At 44.1% G+C, this 26,079-nt stretch overlaps 1 protein-coding gene and 1 non-coding gene across 2 annotated transcripts in view; both read left to right on the forward strand.

Moving 5' to 3' along the window:
* The first annotated feature begins 3,178 nt into the window (after positions 1-3,178).
* Mcmbp (minichromosome maintenance complex binding protein) overlaps positions 3,179-26,079 on the forward strand; it is a 46,030-nt gene continuing 23,129 nt past the window's right edge. The window contains exons 1-5 of the mRNA XM_032892483.1: positions 3,179-3,848; positions 17,974-18,059; positions 18,975-19,115; positions 19,206-19,247; positions 22,482-22,583. Of these exons, the coding sequence (XP_032748374.1) occupies positions 3,791-3,848; positions 17,974-18,059; positions 18,975-19,115; positions 19,206-19,247; positions 22,482-22,583 (429 nt within the window). The 5' untranslated portion in view covers positions 3,179-3,790. The remainder of the gene's footprint in view (positions 3,849-17,973; positions 18,060-18,974; positions 19,116-19,205; positions 19,248-22,481; positions 22,584-26,079) is intronic.
* On the forward strand, positions 10,020-10,150 carry LOC116894965. The gene has a single exon (XR_004387158.1). It is a non-coding gene; the product is annotated as a small nucleolar RNA SNORA36 family (small nucleolar RNA).

Here is a 26,079-nt window from a genome sequence, read left to right on the forward strand (position 1 = left end):
CTCTAATCTAGGGTTCAAGGACCTATCTGCCTACTACCAGGTTTTGGCTTGAATAAAAACAGTAAATTCTTGCAGGGTTGAATTTCCTTTGACACGCGTTTTTACGGAACCAAGGGGTACCGGGGGGGTATTAGTGGGGACACTACTGGTGTGATAACATGGCCTTAAACTGCTAGGAACCATGCTAGACTAGAAGTTGGTCAGGAAAATTATCTTGTCTTTATTATAAATAAGCAAGGCTGAGAACCGTATACCAGAGAGTGATGTATGAAACAGACCCGAAATCCTTCCCTTCGAGAGTTTACAATCTGGCAAAACAATCAACTAAACAAAGTAATAATAAACTGCAGGCTTTCCTTAAATGTGCTTCCTAGAATACTGACTTCAGAGGACAGAGATCTAAACATTCTAGGAGAGGGAGCATGTAGCTCTCCATCAGATCATTAGCAAAAAATAAAAAATAAAAAACCCTAATAAAAAGATTCCCTGAAAAAGAAAACTAAAACTGAAACCTGAAAACTAGTACCTCAAGCCTCCTGAGTGCAGGGATCCCAGAGGTCCAGCCCTGCTGTGGTGTCACACATCTTTAATCCCAGCACATGGTAGAGGCAGGCAGATCTCTGTGAGTTTGAGCCTGGTCTACAGAGTGAGCTCCAGGACAGCCAGAGCTATACAATAAGAAACCCTGTCTCTACAAAACAAAAAACAAACAAACAAAATTCATAAGCACAGGGATCTATTTCCTGATGACTCCCCTTATACATGATTACCTCAGAAAAACCTGAATTCCAAAACAATCACTTTGCATAATTAACATCAAAAATGATTTTTTTTTTTATTTTAGACCACAACAGGAAAAAAAAACAGAACAGGACAGAAAAGGGCACAGAATGAGATATACCTTTTAAGGGGATGTTCTGAGTGACCTTCTTCTAATCAGGTCCCTTCATGACTACACTCTTCCCAGTTAAGGATCCATTGATGGGCATTGGAGATGTAGCTCAGCCTGGGCTACATAGTGAGTTCCAAGGAAACCTGGGATAGATAGATAGATAAATAGATAGATAGATAGATAGATAGATAGATAGATAGATAGATAGATAGAAAGAATCTCAGCACATAGATTTAATTTGTATATTATAAGGCACAGAGCTAAAATATGAAATTTCCCTCATTCAATTCCAAGAACATGGCTACTTTCTGTACTGAAAGAATGGATGAATAAAGTGGAAATACCATCTCTCATAGTTATTTTTCTTCTGTTGTGATACAATACTATGACAAGAAAACTTACAAAGATTTTAATTGGGTTTATGATTTTATAGGGTTAGAGTCTATGATGGCAGGGCAAAGGCCTGGTGACAGAACAGCTGACATCTCACAATCTGAAAACAGAAGGCAGAGAGTGCACACTGGGAGTGGTGGGAGGTTTCTGAAGCTAAGTCTGCCCCCATGACACATCTCCCCACAACAAGCCACACCTTTTAATCCTTCCTGAACAGTTCTACCAACTGGGAATCAAGTATTCAAACATTCGAGCCTATGGGGACTATTCTCATTGAAACAACTACATTGTCCTAGACTTGTTAGCTTTCTCAACTCACAAAGCCAGACGTAAAGTCATATTGAAATGCCAAGTCCAAATTACCTCTTTCATCCCGAAGCAAACCAGGGGGTCACTCCAAATCATGCTACTTTGGCATAAAGATTATCTTGACCGAAGGCAACTGAACAGAACCACATATAAGAAAATCTCCTGCCTTCCCACTGTTTGTACAAAAGCAGGATATAGGGTTTCAAGGCTTCCTCCCTCCCTTTCTACCAGAAAAGACAGAAGCTAATCACCTGGAAGAACTTATATAAGATTTTATATACTATGTTAACCATGAAACTCTCATGTTTTGATTTCCTGCAACTTGTTGCCTTTGGGAACTAAGAACTATCTTCTTCTGTCATTTCTCTACAAAGTTATTGTTCTTTGTGGATGATTGCTGTACAACCCTGAATTCTAAGATATTAAATTACTTTTTCCCAGTTGTTCATAAACTTGTGGCACACATGTTCATGAACTTAATTTTTTTTTCAAGACAGGGTATCTTTGTGTAGCCCTGGCTGTCCTAAAACTCTGTAGACCAGGCTGGCATCAAACTCAGATTCACCTGCCTCTGCCTCCTGTGTCCTAGGATTAAAGGTGTGTGCCACCACTGCTTGGCTCTTAATATTTATCTATTTGTTTGTTTGCTTTTGAGACAGGGTCCTATGTAGCTCAGGCTGGCCTCAAATTGGGTATGTGGCCAAGGCTGGCTGTGAACTCCTGACCTTCCTTGCCTATATCCCAAGTGCTATGATTTAAAGATAAGTTCATTCCAGGGACCAAGAAAGGCAGAGGGGCAGGTTTGGTACCCTTTCCCTTCTGCCCTACAGAGATTCCTGGGTTCAGTCAAAGCTGCCTCTGTTCATCTGTTGCCATCTCTCCCTCTTTTATCCCTTGCTAGGGATTAAATCCAGGTGCCTTTTGCATGCCAGGCAAGTGCTCTGCCACTGAGAAGTTCTTATTCTTCAGCTATCTAGACGCTATTCAGATCACCGCTACCTTTTTAAAGCCAAGTAGGTATAGATGGTGAAACCAGGGTTTTCTGAGGTACATCCCATACACAGGGAAAATGTCTTCTTTATGAAAACTTGACAGTTCCTAAGTTCTCTAGACTAAAGGTTACAGTGGAGCTGCCCTTCTGCGTCGCCCTGTAAGAGTATTCTGATCTGTATGCTGTACAGGTATCTTGCCATAGCTCCCTAGTTGCCAGGTTGGAAGCAGAAGGGCTCTGGGTGTTTTGTTTTTTGTTTTTGTTTTTGTTTTTGTTTTTTTGGTTCTTTTTTTTTTTTTTTTTTTTTGGAGCTGGGATGAACCCAGGGCCTTGCTTCCTAGGCAGCGTTCTACCACTGAGCTAAATCCCCAACCCCAGCTCTGGGTGGTTTTGAGGTTAGAAACTAAAGGCTGGGCTAGGAGAAAGTTCTGAGTGCTTGCCAGCTCCTTGGCCATATTGAGATGCCCACAAGGCTACAAAGCCTCCTTGATTAAATCGTTCAGGAAGAGCTCACTGAGCTGGGGGCAAGTTCTTTTACAGGATTTTGTGCAGGGCACCTTAGAAGAGTTCTACCACCAGAGTCACAAAGAGATCCGATGATCAGACACCGAATGGAGTTTCAACCCCTAATTTTGCTCAGAGAAACTTGAGGTTGGATGAACTTGTGGCTTTTGGTCCATGTGCAAGGTCTCAAACTTTGAGCCAATGAGGCACCCTGATGGAGTTTGCCTCCAACGCGCGAACGCGGTGACCACTATACTCAAGCACAGTAGCCTTCCTCTGCCCGTCTCCAAGATGGCGGCCCCGGGAATGCCCTATTTCTACCCGTCTCCAAAATGGCCGCCCGCCCCGCCCACTCCCTCCCCTCCGGGAGTGCGCAGCACGCTCCCGCCGCCCCTCCTTCTTGAGCTCCACCCAGGTCTCTGGTAGCGCGGTCGGTGGCCGCGATTTCCCGCCATTGTGAGAAGTGGAGGCTGGGACGATCTCCCCTCCTCCGGTCGCTGGACAGCAGCTCCGAGACACTCGTCACCGTCGCCGCAACCACCTCTCCTTGAGACGCGCGGAGGCCCGTGGCTCGCGACGCCCCGCGCGTGGGAGGGCGCGGACGAGGAGCGGCCGAGCCCCCGAGGAGAAGCCGGGCTCCGAGCGCGCTCCGCCGGCAGAGAAGCGCCGCGCGGGCCGCGCTGGCCCCAGCCCTCAGCGCCATGCCCTGTGGAGAAGACTGGCTGAGCCACCCGCTCGGGATCGTGCAAGGCTTCTTCGGTGAGTGGCGCGTGGCGAGCAGGGCAGGGAGGGGAGCGGAGTTTGCGGGACCAGGCCTGCCGCGCGGCCACACTCGGGACGGCGGTCCGGGAGAATCACTGCCGAGGGCTCGCGTGGCCCCGGGCCTGGCAGCCGAGCAGAAGCAGCCGACTCGGGCCGCGGACGCAGGTGCCACCACCTCCCGTCACCTGCCCGCTGCCGGGCTCTGGCTCGCTGGCGGCGTGGACCCAGCTGCGAGCGCTGGCAGTGATTGACGGCCTGGCTCCCGGCTGGTGGCCTACCTAGCCCGGGTGCTGCAGACACGAGAGGTCCCCTTGCCCACGGAGGGCCCTCAGAGCGGCCGCGGAGAGAAGCCACTGCCTGTGGGAGCCTGCGGGATATTTCAAAACTTCCGGGGTGTGTGTAGGGGAGTGCTGGATCCTTCGCACAGAAGTTCACTCTGTTTCCACGTCTCCCTTGACATCCGAGAGAATGCTTCATTTTTTTTTTTTTTCTTTTCTTTTTTCGGAGCTGGGGACCAATGCTTCATTTTTTACCCCTGCTCTGTTGACTTAAAAACCCGTCAGCTCTGTTACTAGTTCCTGTACCAGGGCTAGCTAGAAATGCTCAACTACTTAGACGAGTTGATACAGAGCGAGAGCCGAGAGTGCTGTAGGCAAGCTGAGTAAATTTTAGTTGTAATTGTCATCGTTATTTTTTTTTTTTTTTTTTTTTTGCTTTACTGGACCTCCAATTCCCATTCGAATCCCTGATTTCGGTGCGCTTAATGACTGGCCTGAGCCACCAGTCTCCGTGGAATGTGTTTTCTGTACTAATGCTCCCACAGGATCCGATTCATTTTACCTAGAATTCTAACTACTCAGGTAGTTTCCCAGGGTGAAACTAAACCCGGTAGATAGAAGGACTGGGTAGACCTTAAGATTATAGCCAGTGAACACACAGTCTGATAAAGAGGGGCAGGGATGTGCAAGCCCACGAAAGAGTAAAACATGGGCTTGGGATATTATAGCCCAGTAGTAGAATGCATGCCTGGCCTGATGATGGTCTGAGTGTAGTGCAGGTGGAGAGAAGCTAGATCCATACCTAGCAATCTAGGGTGGTTTTCAAGGGGTGTGTGTGTATAAGCAGCTTACCTGTCATTCTGTCACCTGGAAGACAGCCTGTCTCTAAAAAGAGAAAAAGGGTCCTATGTCCCTTCACCAAGTGCTAGTAATTGAAGTTCAGAATACTGCAGCCAACAACTGGTGTGTTGAGACTGATAACAGATTAGCCCAACCAAGATTCAGTTCTGGACTGGATGAAGGTGCAAATGTGTAGATACATTTTAAGGAAAAGCTCCCCATAGTTAAAGGTTTGGGACTTACAGGGTAAAGTTCCAATGACCAACCCCCAGAATTCCTTATCCTTTACTTTGAGACAGATCTCTAACCTGATCTGGTCTCATGGAAGTCCTCCTGCCTCATCCTTTGGAGTGTGCCTGTGCCACCTTGCCCAGCCAGAATCTCCATTTGTGAGAAATATCCCAGTACCCTGGTCTTGCTGTAGGAATGACGTGGTTTTAAATGCAATACAGATTGGATATATTGTTGTCGAGTTTCGTTCCTTAAGTGTGATCCTAAGGTATCACACCTCTTTATCGTACAGGAAAACACGGAACTTGATTACAAGTACTGCAGTATTTTCTAAATCTTGTGGAATGTTGTGGAAAGGTCATTGTTGTCCTCTGAATGGCTCTTAAGTGTAATCTGCCCTGCTCTGAATGTCCGCTGTGTTTTCCTGTGGCTGTCATCCCGTTGGGCACCTATATGATGAGAGTATTGAAGGTGCTGTATGAAAAGTTGGAGACTTTGGTCTGTGTTTGATTTTCGGTTTTGGTACTGGGGATTGAACCCAGTATAGGCAGGCAGGTCCATAGTCCACCCCTGAAGATGGTCTTACTGGCTGCACACCCAGCATCCCTCCAAATGTTGCATCGGCTTCAGATATTAAATATGTCTTGACCCTGTCAGATATCTCCTCTTCAACACTGCTGCTGTAGCCCAGGACCTTGTATCACGTTTTAGACTTCTGCAACAGCCTCCACGGCTCTTGGACTTACATGCTACAACCAGTGGCTTCCAGTTGCTTCTAGAGACTTTCCCCGTTTGGGTTTTAATTTTATAAGTAACCCCAGGTTGCCCTTGAATTCTCCATTTTCCACCTCAGCCTCTTGGTGTGTGGAGATTACTAGTAAATATCACTGTAGTTGTGTTGACCTGAGTATGTTATGACCTCAGTACCTGACCTACACCTTTTTCCTCCTCTGGTGCCCTGTACACTGTATAGCCCAGGCTGGGCTTGAGCCTCTAAATTCTGGGATTACGGGCAGGCACTGTCTCTTCTGGCTCTGATCTGTATGTCTTCTGAGGTGTTTTTATATCTACTTGTGCTTTTCTCTGAGGATACATGGACATGGACAGGGGCCCTTGGATACCAGAAGTTACAGGCCCTTGTGAGCTCTTTTCCTGTGGGTGCTAGGATACACATTTTACTCTTAATTTTCCTCTTATTTTCGTTTGTTTCCTTGTTTGGCTGAGACTGTTTGATGTGGCTCAGGTTGGCCTCCAGCTCCCTAATCAAAGATGCCTCTACTTTCCAAGTGCTGGGCTCACATCCACATCTCACTGTGCTTACCCCCACCCCATATGAATAATTTGAATTACTACCCACTTTGACTTCAGCTCTTGTCATTTTACCTAGGCTGGCATCCCACCACTTCCTGGGTTCAAGTGACCCTCCTTTAGCTTCTAAGTAGCTGGGACCACCAGTAGTAGATGGGCCACTAGTCGTATCCATAACAAACAACACACACACACACACACACGCACGCACGCACGCACGCACGCACGCCTGCTCGCTCGCTCTCTCACTCAGCCGTCCCACTGGCCACGTAACTGCTCTTGATTCCAGGTAGCTTGTAACGGCTGCCTCTTCATTTTAGGTGTTTCAGTTTTGGCTTAGTTGGGTTCCTTGGTTCATTCTAATGGATGAGGCTGGCCAGCGTCTGAAGGAGGAAGTCTGAGACTAATCACTAGTGTTTTCAAAAGTTCAAAGCAGTGATGAGATCAGCGGAAGCTGCTCTGTTCTTGTCATCAGTCCACTGTCTTGTGTGCACCCAGCGTGGAGCTCTTCACCTACTGCCCGGCTCTTGATAGGTGCTAAAGAGTAATTTATGGTAAGACTAGAGCCCAGGGAAAGGGCCTGGGTGTTTTGAGGAACTGCGTTCTAGGACTAAGAGAAGCAGGAGGACACTCGGCTCTGTGTGTTGACTTGCAGTTTTTCTCTTCCGTATCAAACTCACTTGTCCTCAGTGCCAGCATATACCTCATCCCAAATTCTAGGGGTAGAAAATCTACTGTCATCTCATGATTAGCTACCTCTGATGGCCATGAGGGTTGTGTAGGACAGTCATGGCCATTGAGGAGGTTTTCAAAGAAACCTGAATTGAACAGCCATGGCAAAATGTGTGAGTATTTAAGCTATAAATAAGAACTAACATGTGGTTACAAGGCCAATATAGATCTGCTAAGTTAGTTATTATATGTTCTCCCGTTGAATGAAACTCCTTTTATCTGATTTTTCTATTTTTTAAGACAGGATCTCACTATGGAGACCAGGCTGGCCTCAAACTTACATTACATCCATCCTCTGCCTCTGCCTCTGCCTCTGCCTCTGCCTCTGCCCCCTGCCTCTGCCTCCTGCCTGCCTGCCTCTGCCTCTGCCTCTGCCTCTGCCTCTGCCTGCCTGCCTCTGCCTCTGCCTCTGCCTCTGCCTCCTGCCTCTGCCTCTGCCTCTGCCTCCTGGAGTGCTGGGATTAAAGCCGTGTGGCACCATGCCTTGCTCAACTGTTCCTACTTTCCAGTGGTTTGTGTGTGGCTTTCTGGGGTGGCGAAACATTCTTATTCAGATATAATTCACATAAAACTTATAACAGGAATGTATATTTGATCTTGTAAAGCAAGCCTGTAGCCACAGGTACTTGGGAGGTTGAGGCAGGAGGATTGAGTTCAAGGCCTGCCTGGGCAACTAATGAAAATCTGTCTCAAAATTAAAAGGCGCAAAAGCAACATAGCCGAGTGTTACTGGGTGTTATAGGTGGCGCTTTAGGTTTAAGGCTACTAAATCCTATAAATAAATATTCGATGGTTTTTGCTATCTTTAAATTACATTTAGTGTGAGAGAGAATGAATGAGAGCACAGGAGTGCCACACACAGTTCATGTGTGGAGGTCAGAGGACAACTTGTAGGAATTGCTTCTTCTCTCTATTGTGTGGGTCTGCAGAGATCAGGCTCGGGTCATCAGGTTTCTCAGCAAACAGCCTTAATCACAGAGCCATCTCTCTAGCCATTTTTTGTTTGTTTGTTTGGGTTTTTTGTTTTGGGGTATTTTTATAATGTACAACACCATTATCATTTCCATCACACCTGAAAGAAACCCCAAGGCTCTTAGCACTCATCCCCCATCCTCCACACTGCCCCCAGTGCTCTAGCCACAACTACCCTAAACCTGTTGTATTTAAGTAGTCATATGACTCGAGCCATGAGGGGCTGCGTTCGTTCATGCAGTATGTTTTCAGGCTTCATCCATGTTGCAGTGTGCACCTGTACTGTGCTGCTTTTCATGGCTAAGCATAATATTTCTGTGTGTAATTGTAAATACCTGGTTTAGGGACTGGTGACTGCATGCTCTTCCTGAAGACCAGGGTTGGATTCGCAGCACGAATGTGGCAGTTCGCACCTGTGTATAACTACAGTTCCTGGGGATATGATGCCCTCCTCTGCAGACACTAGCCACATTCGTGGTGCACAGACGTACCTGCAGGCACCCATGTACATAAAAAAACTGAAAAGTAATTTTTTTTTTTTTTTTTTGGTTCTTTTTTTTCCGGAGTTGGGGACCAACAGGGCCTTGCGCTTCCTAGGCAAGCGCTCTACCACTGAGCTAAATCCCCCCCCCTGAAAAGTAATTCTTAAGATTTATGTTTTCCCTTCGTGCCTTCATGGCCTTTGCATCATTTCCCGCCTTGAGTCTCTGCTCTGACATCCCTGAATGAGGGACTGCAGTCAGTAAGACGATTAAACAAGCCCCTTCTCCCCAAGTTGCTTTTGGTCATAGTGTTTTACCACAGCAATGGAAACTCTAACCAGACAGAGCTTTTCTTTAAATATGGAACACGTAACAAATTTGCGTTGTTATCCTTGTACAGGGACCGTGCTAATCTCTCTATTCCAGTTTTAGTGCATGTGCTGCTGAGATCTTATTTTAATTTCACTAATAACAAATAACATCTGGTATATTGACACTTGGGTATTCTCTTTGAAGACCTGTCTGTGAAAATATGTGTGTAATCTCAGCACTTGGAAGGGAAGGGAGAAAGTTTGGTTTGCTGCAGGTCGTTCTGACCAACCTGAACCAGGTAGCATAGTGCATTCCTAGACCATGTGTTCAAGCCCTTTGCGGTCAGTGGGGAGGCAGTATTGCATGTATCCCAGGCTGGCTGGGTACATGCTGAGCAGCTGTTCGCTCTACCAAAGGAGCTGTGTCCCAGCCTACTTCTTTCTTAAACCAAGTATCATGTATTCTTGACCAACCCCAGACTCACTATGTAGGCAAGGCGTTTGTTTTGTTTTGTAGTCAGGGTTTCTCTATGTAACAGCTCTGGTTGTCCTGGAACTTGCTTTGTAGACCAGGCTGGCCTCGAACTCACAGAGACCCACCTGCCCCTGCCTTCTAGTGCTGGAATTAAAGGTATGTGTCACGGGCTGGAGAGATGGCTCAGTGGTTAAGGGTACTGGCTGCTCTTCCAGAGGTCCTGAGTTCAAATCCCAGCAACCACACGGTGGCTCACAACCATCTGAATGGGATCTGATGCCCTCCTCTAGTGTGTCTGAAGACAATGACAGTGCACTCACATAAATAAAATAAATAAATCTTTTTTAAAAAAGTATGTGTCCCTGCCTTCAGCAAAGGTTTTAGTTATCTTTTTTCTTGTTGAATTGTAAAATTTTGTTTTCTTCTTTCTAGTCCACATGCATAGCCAAGGATTGAACCTAAGTCTTTGATATAGATAATTTTCTCCTCCCTCAGCAATGTGACCGTGAATTTTTAACTTTGATAAAGTCTCATTTATTCTCCAAAGTGTTGAGTTCAGTTCAGGGCAACTTCCCTGTTCTGTTAATTAAGCTTTGGGACATTGAAATTGGCTGAGGGAAATAACTGAATAGAGAATATTACTCTATTCATATACTTCTAGCCTACACAAATACAAGGAAAAAAAGAAAAAGAAAAAAAGTCTCATTTATTTTCCTTTTTTCTTAATTTTTGGGTGTCTATGTATTTGCCCATTCTGCTGTGGTTTTCTTGTGGTTTTGTAATACAGTGTGAGGTCGGGTCTGAGGTCATTCTTTTGCATATGGCTGTCTGTCTTTCCCTGTCTATTTGCTGAAGAGACTATCTCTTCCTTATTATAGTTTTGGCACATTTGTTGAAAACCCAATTGATGGTAAACTATGTGGTTTTATTCCATTTCCACGCAGTGGTCAGTATCATCTCTCTTCATGCGAGAACTGTAGTAGTCTTGACTGCTGTGACTTGTCTGTTTTATTGTTGAGGATGGGGTGTGTGTGTGTGTGTGTTGTGTGTCTGTATCTATCAGTCTGTCTGATTGTGTGTATACACCTAGAATAGACAACAAAGGATGACATTAGGTATCCTGCTCTATCAAGTCATTCTCCATCTTACTCTCTTGAGGCAGGGTCTCTCACTAGACCCCAAGTTTGGCAGCTTTGGCTAGAGGTGCTAGCTAACCAGATCCTAGAATCTGCCAGTCTCCACCCCCTGCTGGGATTATAGGCTCCCATGACTATACCTAGTTTGTATGTGTGTGCTTGTATTTGAATTCCGGCCTGGCTTACGTGGTGAACTCGGGGTCAGCAGGAGTCCCTGTTTCAAAAGACAGCTGTCAAAAAATGACACCCATTGTCATATGGGTTCATACACATATATCCGAATCCACTCAAGAGATGGAAGCAGGAAGACTGCTAATTCCAAGGCCAGCCGGGGCTACATAGTGAGACTATTTTTTTTTAAATAAGCAAAACTGGGGTTGGGGATTGGCTCAGCGGGTAGAGCACTTAGCTGAGGCGCAAGGCCCTGGGTTCGGTCCCCCAGCTGGGGGGAGGGGTTGGGATTTAGCTCAGTGGTAGAGCGGTTGCCTAGGGAAGCACAAGGCCCTGAGTTGGGTCCCCAGCTCGAAAAAAAAAAAAAAAAAAAGCATGAAAAATAAGCAAAACTGTGGTTGAGAGAGGGTTGGGTCCCAGGCAGTAGCCTCATGATGGAGTATGTGCTCCGTGTTTGAGACCTACCATTGTCTCTCTCTAGCATTATTATCTCTAAGACCTAGTATCGTATCTAGCGTTGTGGGAAGCCAAACATGAACTATTACTGTTTAGAACCTAGAACACTAGTATTTTAAACAGTATTTGGTTTTTACAGTCATCTGAGACTTTTATATCCATTTTAATTTTTGTTGCTTTTATATTCTTTGAGCAATTTATTTAAAATTGTCTTTAAGTGAGTGAAAGGTAAAGATTTTTTATGTAACATCTCCACTTCCTCCATATGGTAATGTTTATTTGTCACAATTAGGAAATCCTCACTGAGCTGAGGCGGCTAACCTGATGACCTGAATTTGATCTCTAGAACCCATATCTGAAGGTGGAAGGAAAATGAGATACAGAGTTGTCCTCTGGACCCAGACTAGATTCACAGTAACTACATGGTAACTGTAACTGTCTGTAACCAGTTCATGGGCTCTAATGACCTCTTCTGACCTCTGTCAGCTCCATGTCCACATGGTATATATATATATGTATTTTCAGATACCACATCTCCGTATAAAATAACATGAATGATTATTTAAAAAGTTGTTAATGTTGTCCTATGACCTCTGTTCACAAAGCCCTGCCCCAAATGTATGTATTTTTTAAATAAACAGGCATTAGCACGTTATCATCCGAAGTCCATAGTATGCATTGCTCGGGTAGTGTGATAGAATGAGTATGTTGAGCTTAGTGACAAACCGCCAGGCTGGTTCCGCCCTCTAGCAGCAGTGAATGGAAATTGCTGTGTTAGCAACTCCGACTGCCAGGTCCCAGCTCTGCTCATCGGCATCCCTGGTTACCTTTTGGGTTTCTTGGTTTGTTAGGTTTGGTTTGGTTTGGTTTGGTTTGGTTTGGTTTGGTTTTTCCAGGCAGGGTTTCTCTGTGTAGCACTGGCTGTTCTGGAACTCACAGAGTTCCTGCCTCAGTTTCCTAGTCATGCAGTTAAAGGTCTAATCCATCACCGAACGGCTGGGGTTTGTTTCGTTAAAGATCAGTTTGGACACTTACTCATCTGCATGTAGTGTGGTTAGTGTTGTGTCTGTATTTTCATCACTCTATAGTGTGTGTGTGTGTGTGTGTGTGTGTGTGTGTGTGTGTGTGTGTGTGTGTCGTCTGCCTGTCTGTGTTTGCTTTTTTTTTTTGACAGTTTCCTTCATGTAACAGTAGTTAAGTCTAGCTTATTTTCTTTTGTGGAATGCGTCATTGGTATTTTATTTAAACAGTTTTAGCCAAACATCTAGGTTTTCTTCTGGGTTTTCTTCTGAATTTTATGATGTTACTTTTGTTTGTTTAGTCCTGTGATCCATTTTAAGTTAATTTGTGACAGATTTGAGGTGCGATTCTAGGTTGTAACTTTTGCAGTGTCACTCGTTTGTTCCCACATTGTTTCTTAGGGTTCTTTCTCCATTGTATATTGTACATTGCTATATTGGTTTTGCTCCTTTGACAGTTCAGTTGGCTGCATTGATGTTGATAAACTTACAGGCTGTTTATTTTGTTTCCTCAGTCTGTCCTTTTGCCAATACTTGGGGTTTGTTGTTGTTTTGTTTTTGTTTTGAGTCAGGGTATTACGTAGTGTGAACTTGCTTTGAACTTGCTATTAGCAGAGAGTGACTGAATTTGATCCCCATCTCTGCCTACTGCTGTGATTACGGGTGTGTACCACCACTCCTTGTTTTCTGAAGCTCTGGGAGTCCAACCAAGGCTTCATGCATGCTAGGCAAGCGCTCTCCCACCACAGCCACATCCCCAACACCTGGGGTTTTGTTTGCAGTTTTTCCCCTCCTGAACGGCTTCCTAGAAATTTTGTCTTATTTTCATTTTCTTTTTGCCTCTCTCTTTTTTTCTGTTTCCTCCCCACCCAACCCTTTTCTAGTCTTATGTAGCCCAGGCTGGCTTTGAACCCCTTTCCTTCTGCCTCCACCTCCTAGGTACTAGGACTATGAATGTGAACTGTCCCACCCAGGAATTTGTGTTTTCATATTAGTCGTTTGTGTTGATGTTTTCATTTCCGTTCCTTGATGCTTGCCCTTAGTTTTACTGCTTTTCTAATTGCACGTGTTGATTAGTAGACTATTTTATGTCTGTTTTTTTCTTGGTATTTTTTCTTTGGTATTTCAAACTTATTTTTTCCTCGAAACCCCACTTTAGTATTCCACAAACACTACACAGATTAATCTGTAATTCATCGGAGAAAATTTGGGACTATCCTCAAATTCCCAAATTAGTAGTGTGGGTTTATTTGGGGAAGGAGGTTCATGGTAAGGGAATTGTGGTTTCAGAATTTTCTTTCTGTTTTTCTTTTCCTGTGCATTCCTTTTGGTCAGTGAGCATAATGATACATCTGATTTCCATTGAGTTTAACCTAAAACATACATTTTGGGAATTTGTTATACTCACTTAAGAAGGAAGGGTCTGTTTGCACTACTAAGAAAGGGAGAATTTCTTCTTCCCCAATCTGTAAAAGTCAAGTTTTCCTCCTGGCTCCAGGCTTCAAGAATAACGACTCTGAAACTCAAATATATTTACAAATACCTCTGCCATAAGCTTTGGCTGTTCCTAGAGAAGTTCTGCCACATGGCTGGTCACCTCTGCTTAGCTCCCATGCTTCTGATCTCCATGTTCCTGGGCCAGTCCTCCTGGACCTGGCTCTATCCCAGAATCCTCTCTGTCCACCTTCAGTTTGCTGCCTCAGCTACAGGTCAGTCAGCTTTAACTGACAGGTGTTGGATCCATTCAGTACACAAGAGATTTCTCTACACCAATCCCAGGTGGTCAGCCTTAAAAATAATAGAAATAAGCAAGGGTAAATGGACTCAATAGGTTGTACTTATGTATCTATCAACAATATATCTAACAATAATAGTTAAAGAGTACAAAGTCATGAATTTGAAAGAGAGTTGGCTGAGAGGGATAGCAGGGCGTGAGTGATGGACAGAGAGAGTGATGTAATATTGGGTGTTGTTTGCTTGCTTGTTTTTTGAGATGGGTTTTGTTGTTTTTTTTTTTTTTTTTTTTTTGGTCTTGCCCTGGCTAGAAATTACTCTGTAGACCAAGCTAGCCTCCAACCTGGAGATCCACCTGTCTCTGTCTTCCAAGGGCTGGGATTAAAGGTATGCACCACCATTACCTGGATAGTCCCAAGTTTTAAAATAAGTTTTTAAAGCTGTCCCGAGAAGAAAATAAGAGACGCATAGGTTTGCTGTAGGTCTTGTCATAAAAAGATGACGTCCATGCACCAGCTGCAGAGCTTCAAGCCGCCTCCAGACACTGGTGAGCTGAGAGTGGACAAGTGTGCAGCCACAGTTGCAGGGCCTGCTGCTGCTTTGCGTAGTTGGAAAAGTGTAGTCTCTTAAAGCGCTGAGTGCACCAGCCAAGCAGGCTCATTTAGGATGCTCACCTCCCCCTCCCAGAACACGCACTGTCCAAGCACATGAGGAACTTGGGCCAAGATAAATCATTCTGAGTTATGAACAAGTATCAGCAGACTTCAAAGAAGGGAAATCATTGTGTGTGTTCTGTCTGTAATAAGAGGGAATCGGAAATCCGAAAGCTGGCAGAAAACTTTAGACTTGTAGAAGACTTATAAACAGTCAGTAGATCAAAAAGCAGTCCCTATGAAACTTAAAATTGTTCCTAGGTACACACAAATGGAAATGTAAGAACATCCTCTAAGCACAGCCAGAGACCGTGCTGTATGTATATTGTATGTATATTTGAAAAGAAGGCTTCAAGCATTGTGTCCATATATGAAATCAGAAATGAACACTAAAACCCAAGTCACAAAGAAAAGAAAAGGAAATAATGAAGGAAGAACAGAAATTAAGGGTTGGAAACGAGAAAACAGCAAATCAGTGAGACTTGAGACAGTCTTATGTAGTACAGGCTGCCTTAGAACTCGCTAGTGTGAAGGTGGTCTTAAACTTTCTTACAGCGTTCTCCTTACTACGTTGCTGGAAGTTGCTACACATTGGGAACAGTGTGCATGTGGAGGTCAGAAGGACAGACCGCGTTTGCTAGGTTCTCTCCTCCTCAAGGGACTGAACGCAGAGGATCCTTTGGTAGCCTGTGTCTCTACTCAGTGGCCATTAGCTTGAACTTGCTGACCCTCCTGCCTCCATCTGCCTCCATCCCCTGGGTGTAGGCATGCACCACTACACCTGGTTCATGCAGATGAGCCAGGGCCTCATCTTGCTAGACACTACCATCTGAGCTACGCGTGCAATAGCTCCCTCTTTGCTTCTTCTTTGAGTGTGTTTAGGGGTGTGTGTGTGTGTGTGTGTGTGTGTGTGTGTGTGTGTGTGTGTGTGTGTGTGTGTGTAGGGAGTGTGATTGGGGATTGAATCACTGAACTAAATCCCTAATCTTTTATTTCCTTTGTTAGACCCCTAGCTAGACTAGTAAAGAAAAAAGAAAACAAATTACCCATACCGGGAATAAAGAGGAAATGCCACTGTGTACTAACTGGACGGATAGAACAAAAGACTTGGATACATATATTCAGAGATTTATGTAACTTCCTGTTCCAACAGTAACTTACACCAAACACAGTGGCTTGAAACAATATAGATTCATTACATTACAGCTCTAGGGGTTGGGGATTTAGCTCAGCGGTAGAGCGTTTGCCTAGCATCAAGAAGGCCCTGGGTTCGGTCCCCAGCTCAAAAAAAAAAACAAAAACAAAAAAAAAAAAACAAAAACAAAAAAACATTACAGCTCTAGAAGCCAGAGTGTGACACTGAGTGTCACTGGAATAAAAACCAAGTTGTCAGCAGGGTTTGCATCCCTACCTGGAGGTTCTAAGAACAAATCTAATTCCTTGTCTTTTCTGAGCTTTAAAGAGTCTGGCTACCAGAATGGGAAACAGCTCAGTTAGTAAAATGCATGGCTTGCAAGCATGTTGACCTGAGTTTAGTCCCTAGAATTTACATATAAAAGCTCAGCCTGGAATGCTTGCCCTTAATCTCGGCTCCTAGGGAGGTGGACATAGGCACATCCCTGTGGGTTTTGGCTAGCCAGCCTCCTACTTGGCAAGTCCAGGTCAGTGAGAAATTCTTTCCAAAAAAATGAATGGATAATGCCAGACAACACCCTAGTTGTTCTTTGTCCCTTACATCGCGTGCGCGCACACACACACACACACACACCTGCCCCAATAACCAACAAATTATTTTCCTATCATTCAGACTTACTCGTCATGGGTTCTTAGTGTGTGGTCTGGGCTGCTCTGGAACTCGGATGCCTCCTTACCTAACTTGACACCTAGGTTGTCCCACATTTTCTTCTCAGTCTCCCTTCCACAGTGAGCCCTCCTAGATGATTTTCTTGTTTTAAGGTTACTAGTTTTGAACTCAGTTATGGGAAGTAAGCCCCACTGGGGCATTCTTTGTACCGTATTCACAAACTGTCCGACTTGCCTTCCCTCCAGCCTCTCCCATGATGCCTTTGTGAACTGGCCTAGTTTAGTTCCCATACTAAGTAGACCGATCCTTTCTATCCTTCTGTGTGGTTAAGTCTTCCTTAGCAGGCTCTATTGCTGTTACTCTTCACTTTTCTTTCTTTCTTTTTTAATCAAAGGACACAAGGTAACCCAGTAGTAAAGGAAGTTCTTTGAAATATAACTAAACATTTATATACAAAAAATAGAAATCTCGACCTAAACCTCATACTTTCCAAAGAAACTAATTCAGTTGGTTGTAGATCTAAAAACAATACCTTAAGTATGGCACTAAGGCTGTTTCATTCTTCATTTTTAAATAATTAAATAATTAAATTCGTTTAAATACTTGAATTAATTAATTCATATAAATGTGGGTGGTGCACATGTGGAGGTCAGAAGACGACTTGGGGAGTCAATCCTCTCCTTCCACCCCGTGGGCCTGAAGAGTCACCTAAGGTCATCAAGCTTGGTCCAGCCAGGGAAATGTTTGAGCACTGCTGCAGCAGGGTTGAGTGTTTCTGACAGGCTCCGCGACATCACGGTGAGAAACAAATTCCCCTTATTCGCCATCTGCTTAAGGCAGCCATGTGATAAGCATGAAGACGTGTGGACATGTCTGCTGGGGGTTTAGTCCACAGAATCTGTGTTCTGTGGGTTACTCCCTCTTTGGTCCTCCTTTTCACCTCCCGTGAGTCACCTGCAGGCTGCTTCTTCATTGTGAGGGCAGGATAATACTGTATGTATAGTGGAGAACTGGTTGCCACTTTGGGAGATGGGCCCCTCTGATAGAAGGACAGACATACTGTCTCTATATATAGCACTAGAAGGCTAGAACATCACTTACATAGCAGCATGATTGGCGTTGAAGGACAGAATTACAATTCAAACTTTTTTCTGTCTGCTTTTATTTTGTTTGAGATGGTTCGTGTAGCTCAGGCTCCTATATAGCTGCAGAACCTGGGACTTCCGATCCTCCTGACAGGCCCTGACCGACCCGAGCTAGATTCCCAAGAGCCAACTCCTGCACGCTGCTCTCTGGCCTCTGCACACCAAACAGCAAACAGATGTGACTGGAAGTCTCCAGCTTCCGTCTCACCGTGTATCACTGTATATGAAAGTCTCCTGAGCAGCGAAGCTCCTTGGATGCCTGTGCCTGTCCCAGCTGCACATTTGCTTTGTGTTAACCATGCAGCCTACATGTTACTGATGTGAACTTGATCTGTTGGCCTAGGCCAGGTGTTGATGACCATATTTCTCTTTCAGCACAAAATGGAGTTACTCCTGACTGGGAGAAGAAAGTTATTGACTACTTCAAGGAAAAGCTGAAGGAAAATAATGCTCCTAAATGGGTGAGCTTACTGTTGTTGTAGGAGGTGGCTGTCTGTGGTTTCTCTCAGCAGAGTAGACGCCCCACTGTCCTTGTGACTAGAAGTGGAGAAGTGAGTGCATACAACTCTTCGAATGTGAAAATAAAAGGGCTTTGGTCTGATGCTTCTGTGTCGCGCCTCTAGGTGGCAGCAAATGGCTGTTCTGAAGAGTAAATTGTGATTCTGACAGTGGTTGTCACCTTTGTTTTGTTCCTTCCTAAAAGAATTGGCATGTGAATGTTCAGAAGACCTCGTCAAAGCATGTGCTTTTCTGCTGACTTCAAGGGTTCAGCAGTCCCTCATGACAGTCGATGTTTGCAGTGTTGGGGCTTAGGAGGCTGACACAGGAGGATCATGACAAGTTTGGGGCTAGACTGGGCTACTAAGGAATTCCAAACTATGCTGAACTACAAAGTGAGACTGTCTCAAAAGAAAGGAAACAAGGGGGCTGGAGAGATGGCTCAGTGGTTAAGAACACTGGCTGCTCTTTCAGAGGTCTTAAGTTCAGTTCCCAACATTGACCTGGCTTTTCACAACCATCTGTAATGAGATCAGATGTCCTGTCTGGCACACAGAGTATTCATGTACATGTACATACATAAACAGATCTTTAAAGAAAGAAAACAAAGACAAAACAAGAACAAGAAAACAACAAAACTGGACCAAAAGGCAGGCAGGGAGGTGTTACACATATTACGGATGCTTTTAGAAGGAAAAGCATCCTGTTATGGTGGTGTTGTCACGCGAACTTGTAAGAATTCTGAGGACAGTTCTTTGCCCAGCACATGTTATGTTGAACTGTGAAAGCATACAGCTGGATAGGGCTAAATTTTGAAAATGTGTCTAACATTTTACAGAAACAACGTTGCTGAATTGCTTGCTTGTTTCTATCTGAAGGTACCATCGTTGAATGAAGTCCCCCTTCATTATCTGAAACCTAACAGCTTTGTCAAGTTCCGTTGCATGATTCAGGATATGTTTGACCCCGAGTTTTACATGGGCGTTTATGAAACCGTTAACCAGAACACAAAAGCACGGGTATGTATCGCGTTCTCCTTGAGCCGTGCTAGCTATGATTTGTAATATGAATTACATTGATACATACTTTGCCTTTTATTTTGGTCACAGGTTCTTCATTTTGGAAAATACAGAGATGTAGCAGAATGTGGGGTATGTATCCTTTGCGTATTTGAGGCTTTTTTAGCATGATTTTTCCACCTAAAAAGAGAATTTGTCTTTTCTTTGGTTGGTTTTCAGTATACTTGTCTTGTATGTGAATGAGTTCTAAAAAAAAATCTGGCAGAATATTTTTTTTATTTGTCTTTAAGAATTTTTCTGACATTTTCTTATTTATCTTTTAAAGATTTCTGGCAAGATTATAAATGACAGGATTCTTCCTTAGTATCTGTGACTAAAAGCACAGTGAGTGTTTCTTTAAACAAAAGTGAAAGGTTAACTTAGACTTAGCACTTTCTCAGTTAGGTGTAATTAGACATTTGCTTGCTTGTTTTGTAAGGCAAGGACATTCATGTGAGTCCTGGGGCTCAAACTCAGGGAGGGCATCAGGATTGACAGAAAGTGCCTTTGCCCATTGAACTACCTTATCTCTCCTTCAGTTAATACTGTTAAATCTCACTGTTTTCCTAGGGAAAGTTGTGGGAGTGGGTGTCAGAGATTTAAAAAGCATATTTACCATTGAACCCTACCTCCAACTTAACAATATGCCCGTTCTGAGGGAGGTCTTACTGTGTGGCCTGACTGTCCTGACTTGAGCTTATGTCTGTCCTGCTGCTCCCCACCAGGTGTTGGGATTGCGCCTGACTTTACACACAGGCTTTAAAACAGTGTCCATCGACAGAAGGAAGCGATGAAAGCATGGCGTACAAGTCCCTGCGGCTCTCTGAGGGGCGGGCGCTCTGCTGCACATAGGGTTCCACAGTGCTAGGCCCCAAGGGACAGGGTCGAGTAGAAATTTACTCAAAGACATTTGTAAAGGACCTCTAAACTGTCTGCCTTCTGTTTCTTTCCTTGCATTGCTTTTCTGATAATAGGAGGAAAAGATTGCCCTTTGACTCCTGTTTAGCGTATGGTGCTTAGCTGGGCCTATAAAAAGCTTATTTTTATTTTAATATAAAAGAGACCATTAGCATGTCTGAATAGACCAGATAGCTAGTAATGTCTCCTGTCGTTTGCTTTGTGGTTTTCATGTGTTTTCTACTAAAACACAGACTTTAATTGTCCATTTTGGGGAAGAAAATGAGAATTATATTTGTGGTTAACCAAGCAGGTCAGTATGAAGGTGAGGCCTCTGCCGTTACCTTTTCCGGGTCTAGCTCTCTGCTTTGTGCACCAAGAACCTTCGCTCCATCACTGGGGCTGTCAGCTCTTACTCAGACTCCCTGAGAGTTGATTGATAGGTAACCCTATTAATACCAGCTACAATTACGAGATTCAGAAGAGTCAGTTCTAGTTGAAGGAAGTGCTCTGGTTTAGTGGTTCACAGAACAAAACACCAGCTTTAACTGTGAATTCTGACAATGACGTAGAGTAGTGGGCTCATTTAAAGATGGGTTTCCCCTGTCTCACACTGCTTCAGACTCTTTTTGTCATGTCTTTTTTCCATAAGACAAATGGGATACCAGGTTAATGGATAGACTAGCTTCTTTAAAACGTTCTAATGCATTGGTGACTATATTACTATTTAAGGTTTCCTCCTCCCTGTACAGTAGCATAAATTACAAGTTGGTAATCTTGACATAACACTGCCGTGGGCTCAGAGACAGTTTGTGTGTCTGCAAAAAAAAAAAATTCTTGAGTGGGATGGTGGTGGTACATGCTTTTAATTCCAGTACTTGGGAGGCAGAGACGGGCAGGATTTGAGGCCAGCCTGGTCTACAAAGTGAATTGTAGCACAGGCAAGACCACACAGAGAAACCTTGTCCCAAAAAAAAGCAAAACCAAAAAAATCTTAAATGAAAGCCCCATTCCAATGAAAGGAACCTTGCTCCTAGAGGGGAAAAATAGGCAAGAAATAGAGTTTGAAGGTGGAGAATATAACACGCTTGCCTAGCATGCATGAGGCATTGGGTTCAATCTCAGTGCTTGGGAAGTGGATCAGACGTTCAAGGTCATCCTCAGTACATGGTGAGTTTGAAGCCAGCCTGGTATACATCAGACCTTGTTTCAAAAACAACAAAAAAATCATTTTCCAGCTTAAATAGGAATAAAGTACATGTTACATGTATGAAAATGATGTAATGAAGTTGGTGATTTTATGTGTGTGTTAACATGAAGGACTGGTTGGTTTGGTTGGTTGGTTTGGTTGGTTGGGTTGGTTGGTTGGGTTGGTTGGTTGGGGTGGTTTGGTTGGTTGGTTGGGTTGGTTAGTTGGGTTGGTTGGTTGGTTTGGTTTGGTTGGTTGGGTTGGTTTGGTTGGTTGGGTTTGGTGGGTTGGTTGGGTTGGTTGGTTGGTTTGGTTTGGTTGGTTAGGTTGGTTTGGTTGGTTGGTTGGGTTGGTTAGTTGGGTTGGTTGGTTGGGTTGGTTTGGTTTGGTTTGGTTGGTTGGGTTGGTTGGTTGGTTTGGTTGGGTTGGTTGGTTGGTTGGTTTGGTTTTTTTGAGACAGGGCTTCTCTATGTAGCCCTAGCTATTGTGGAACTCACTCTGTAGACCAGGCTGGCCTCAGAATTAGTGACCCACCTGCCCCTCCCTCCCACATGCTAGGGTTGAAGGTGTGTGATGCCACCATTGGCAGGCAGGGCTTTGTTGTTTTTAATGGTAGCTTGGGGACTGATGAGATGACTCGGTGGATAAGAGTAACTGCTGCCAAGCCCGATGACCTAAGTTCAGTCCCTGAAACCCACTCGGTAGAAGGAGAGCACAGCTCCTGCTGTGTCCTTGCACTTGCATGTGTAAGCCTTGGCATGTACACTCAGAAAGGTGGGGGAAGTAAGCTGGTGGGGGGAAGTAAGCTGGTGGGGGGAAGTAAGCTGGTGGGGGAAGTAAGCTGGTGGGGGAAGTAAGCTGGTGGGGGAAGTAAGCTGGATGCAGTGGCTTATTTTTATAACCCCAGAGAGGCTGCTGCAGGAGGATTGCCAAACATTAGAGCTACAGGGTGAGACAACTTCCTCCCTTTATCCCCCAAAAATAACAAAGGGAGAAAAGAAGGTAGTTTTGGAAGCAGAGTGTGTCATGGTGGCAGCATGTGCCTTACGATGCTTCCCAGTATTTGGGAGTCTGAGACAGGAGGATCGCAAGTTTCGTTTTAGCCAGAGCTACGTTAGGAGATGCTTCTTTACTTAATTGCTCATTATTTGCATTAACTTGAGGTAACATTTATTATGATTTTATAATGTGAAAATGGGTTTTTTAACAAAAATTTAAAATTATTTTTCTGAATATTACAGCCTCAACAAGAACTTGACTTAAACTCTCCACGGTCGACCACTTCGGAAAGACAGACCTTTTACTGCGTCCCAGTGCCTGGGGAATCTTCGTGGGTCAAAGAGATATCCTTTATGTGAACCTTACTGTCTGCTGCGTGGCTCTTTTTTTTTTTTTTTTTTTTAAATTTAGAGGATTAAAATTTACGTTTTAGATTTGTAGTTTTTTTTTACCTTGGCAGCATTAGCTAGGGAAATGTATCCATATATAAGTATGTTTTTAGTAAGACATAGTAATCAGAGAGCAATACCTAAATTATGATATATCCCTGTAGCAAAATATTGTTAAAGTAGGTTGAGATAGATTTATAGGTAGTTAAATAGTATCACAATGATAAACAAGTACAGTTTCAGATTAGAATGGTTTTTATATATAATTTTTATTGTTTATGTGCATTGGTGTTTTGCCTGCATGTCCGACTAGTGAGGACATCAGAAGCCCTAGAACTGGGTTGGGGATTTAGCTCAGTGGTAGAGCGCTTGCCTAGCAAAAGCGCCAAGGCCCTGACCGGGTCCCCAGCTCGAAAAAAAAAAAAAAAAAAAAAAAAAAAAACCAAAAAAAAGAAGCCCTAGAACTGGAGGTACAAACAGATGTGAACTGCCATGTGGGTTCCGGGAGTTGAACTCAGGTCCTCTGGAACAGGTTCTCTTGACTGCTGAGCTATATCCAGCCCCACATTCTCAGTTTTTTAAAGACTAGTTTTTAAAGTGTGTATGTGTGTGTGTGTGTGTGTGTGTGTGTGTGTGTGTGTGTGTGTGTGTTCGTTCTCATGGACACTACATGCTCAGAGGAGCTTATGGGGAAGCTGAAAGAGGGTTTCACATCCTTTTGAACTGGAGTTACAGTGGTTTATATGGGTGCTGGGAACAGAACCTGGATCCTCTACAAGAGCAGCCATTGTTCTTAACCACTGAGCCATCTCTTCAGCTCCAGTCATGAGTCTTTGAAAACTTGTTTCAGTCATTTAGTTGAAACTTGAGTTTTGGCAGTGGTTGGTTGGTTTGGTTTTGGCAGTGATTGGTTGATTGGTTTGGTTTTGGCAGTGGTTGGTTGGTTGGTTTTTGGCAGTGGTTGGTTGGTTGGTTTGGTTTTGGCAGTGGTTGGTTGGTTGGTTTGGTTTTGGCAGTGGTTGGTTGGTTGGTTTTTGGCAGTGGTTGGTTGGTTTGGTTTTGGCAGTGATTGGTTGGTTGGTTTGGTTTTGGCAGTGATTGGTTGGTTGGTTTGGTTTTGGCAGTGATTGGTTGGTTGGTTTGGTTTTGGCAGTGATTTGTTGGTTGGCTTGGTTTTGGCAGTGGTTGGTTGGTTTTGGCAGTGGTTGGTTGGTTTGGTTTTGGCAGTGGTTGTATTTTATGTGAGGTCTCATATGGCTCATGCAGCGTCAGGTCAGATCCTCCTCCAGATGCTGGGATGACAGGTACCCCCCAGCCTGGCCAAGCTTTGACCTTTAACCCTTTTTCATAGTATCCCATCCCCTTCAGTGGGGTGGGTTCTCTAGCTTTGCTCCTTTACTTTGTTTCCCTGCCTTGATCTGTTGCCAGGAGTTTGTCACATGCCCTGTCTACTGTTCTCTGCTTCCTTTTATTTTACTTTGTCTGGGTTTAGCTTTTCCACCTTTTTCTTTTTACAGAGCTCAGGTTTAAACCCAGTCCTTTTGCATGCTAGCTAGGTAAGCACTCTGCCCCTGACCTACATTTTCAGAGTTTGGTATTTCTGGGTTTTTTTTTTTAGCGAGACATTCAGTTATTGATTTCAGATTTTCTCGTATTGGCAGTTAAGATACATACATTCTTCTCTTAACATTAGAGCAGCAAATCTCTCTCTAACCACCGCTTTGGTTTCTGTCCTTCCTGTGATCTCTTTGATCTCTGATTGTCTCAGCACTGTCATTCTCCCTCCCTTCTTTATGTTACTGGCATCATGTATTTCATTTGTATGTAAACTATACATAGAGCCTGTGTTATTCGTATTTATTTGTTTATGTATATGTTGTTGTTTTTGACTGAATGTATGCCTGTGCGCCAAGGGTATGTCTGATGCCCTTGGAGGCTAGAGAGAGTATTAGATCCCTTGGGGCTGGAGTTGGATTTAAAACTGTTATTACCTCTCTCTGGGTGCCTGGGATGGAATTAAGGCCCTTATGAAGCCAGTGCTCTTAGCCACGGAGCCCGCTATCTTTCTAGCTCTATTTAACCAGTCAATCAATTGATCTGTTTGTTTCTTTACTTTAAGATAGATCTAGAAGAAGGGCATGGGCTACTCTGAACCTCGTGTTGCAGGTACTTGTAAGTCCTAGGAACTGAACTCTGGCCCTCTGGCTCTTGACTGCTGAGCTAATTCTGGACCCTTGTGTGCTTTCACTGTCACTTGTCTTCTCCGTAAACCAAGGGAGAACCCACATCACTTACACTTTATTCACTATCTCCAGTTCTCTTTGTTCTTTGTGTTTATGCGAAATGATTTCCCTTAAATATCCCCCCCCACAAAAGAACAGGTCTTAGGTTGGTGAATTCCTTCATGAAAGTTCAACTGAAAGTCTCCTTCAGCTTCATTTTTGAATGACATTTCCACTAGATGTAGAGTTGGTGATTGACATATATTCCTCTTTGCTAGTGTGGTAATGATACAGTGCCATTGTCTCTGCCTCCATTCCTCTCTGATGAAAGGTTAGCTATCAGTCTTCTTCCTCTTACATAATATGACCTTTGTACTCTTCTGCTACTTCTGAAATATTCTTTCTCTTGCTTTCAGCCTTTTACTGTGGTGTCCCTGGGTGTGGATTTCGGGCTTAGGGGTGTCCCTCTGCCCTTTTCTTTTGAAATCTACTTTTCTTAATTGGGTTTTGTTGAACCTTCCAGTCATGGATATTTTCCAGAAACAATTCTCGTCGTTTTTTTCAACTATTTTTTCTGTCCCAATCTCAGTATGTAAAACACAGTCTGAACCCTGCTGAGTGTGTGTGTGCCCAGCTGGGGTTGTGGTTTGTTGTTTGTTCATGCATGCTTTTAGGAGGCCAGCACTTTAGTGACCGAGCTGTCTGCCCAGCCCTTTTTTGGAATGTGATCTTTTCTTTTTATAGCCTAGGCTGTGCTCAATGGTTAGTGTTGATCTGTGTTCAATTTCACTGAGTTTCTTTTCTTCATCCCTAATCTATTAACAAACTTCTCGTGTGTGTGTGTGTGTGTGTGTGTGTGTGTGTGTGTGTGTGTGTGTGTGTGTGTGTGTGTGTGTGGTGTGTGTGGGGGGGGTAGGGTCAGCAGAGAGATTTGTGGGTCTTTATTTATTTCCCTACGTTTTCTGTCTTTTTTTTCAGACCTGGTTGTCCATCTGGATTTCTTTTCAGTTTGCTTCTCTCTAGTATTCCTCAGCTGTTTTCCTCATCCTCTTTCTGTTGTTGAGATCGTAGCCTAGCCTCATCCTACTTTCACCTGCAGAGCTGCAGGAGTCGCAGGCGTGCGCCCACAGGTGGTTTATGCTGCCTGCTGGGATTAAGGGCTTTGTGCATGCTAGGCAGCCATTCTGCCACCGGACTACATCTTCAGCTCTGTCATCCTCAGTATTGCC

Source organism: Rattus rattus, chromosome 2 (genome assembly GCF_011064425.1).
Source record: "Rattus rattus isolate New Zealand chromosome 2, Rrattus_CSIRO_v1, whole genome shotgun sequence".
Taxonomy (NCBI): domain Eukaryota; kingdom Metazoa; phylum Chordata; class Mammalia; order Rodentia; family Muridae; genus Rattus; species Rattus rattus.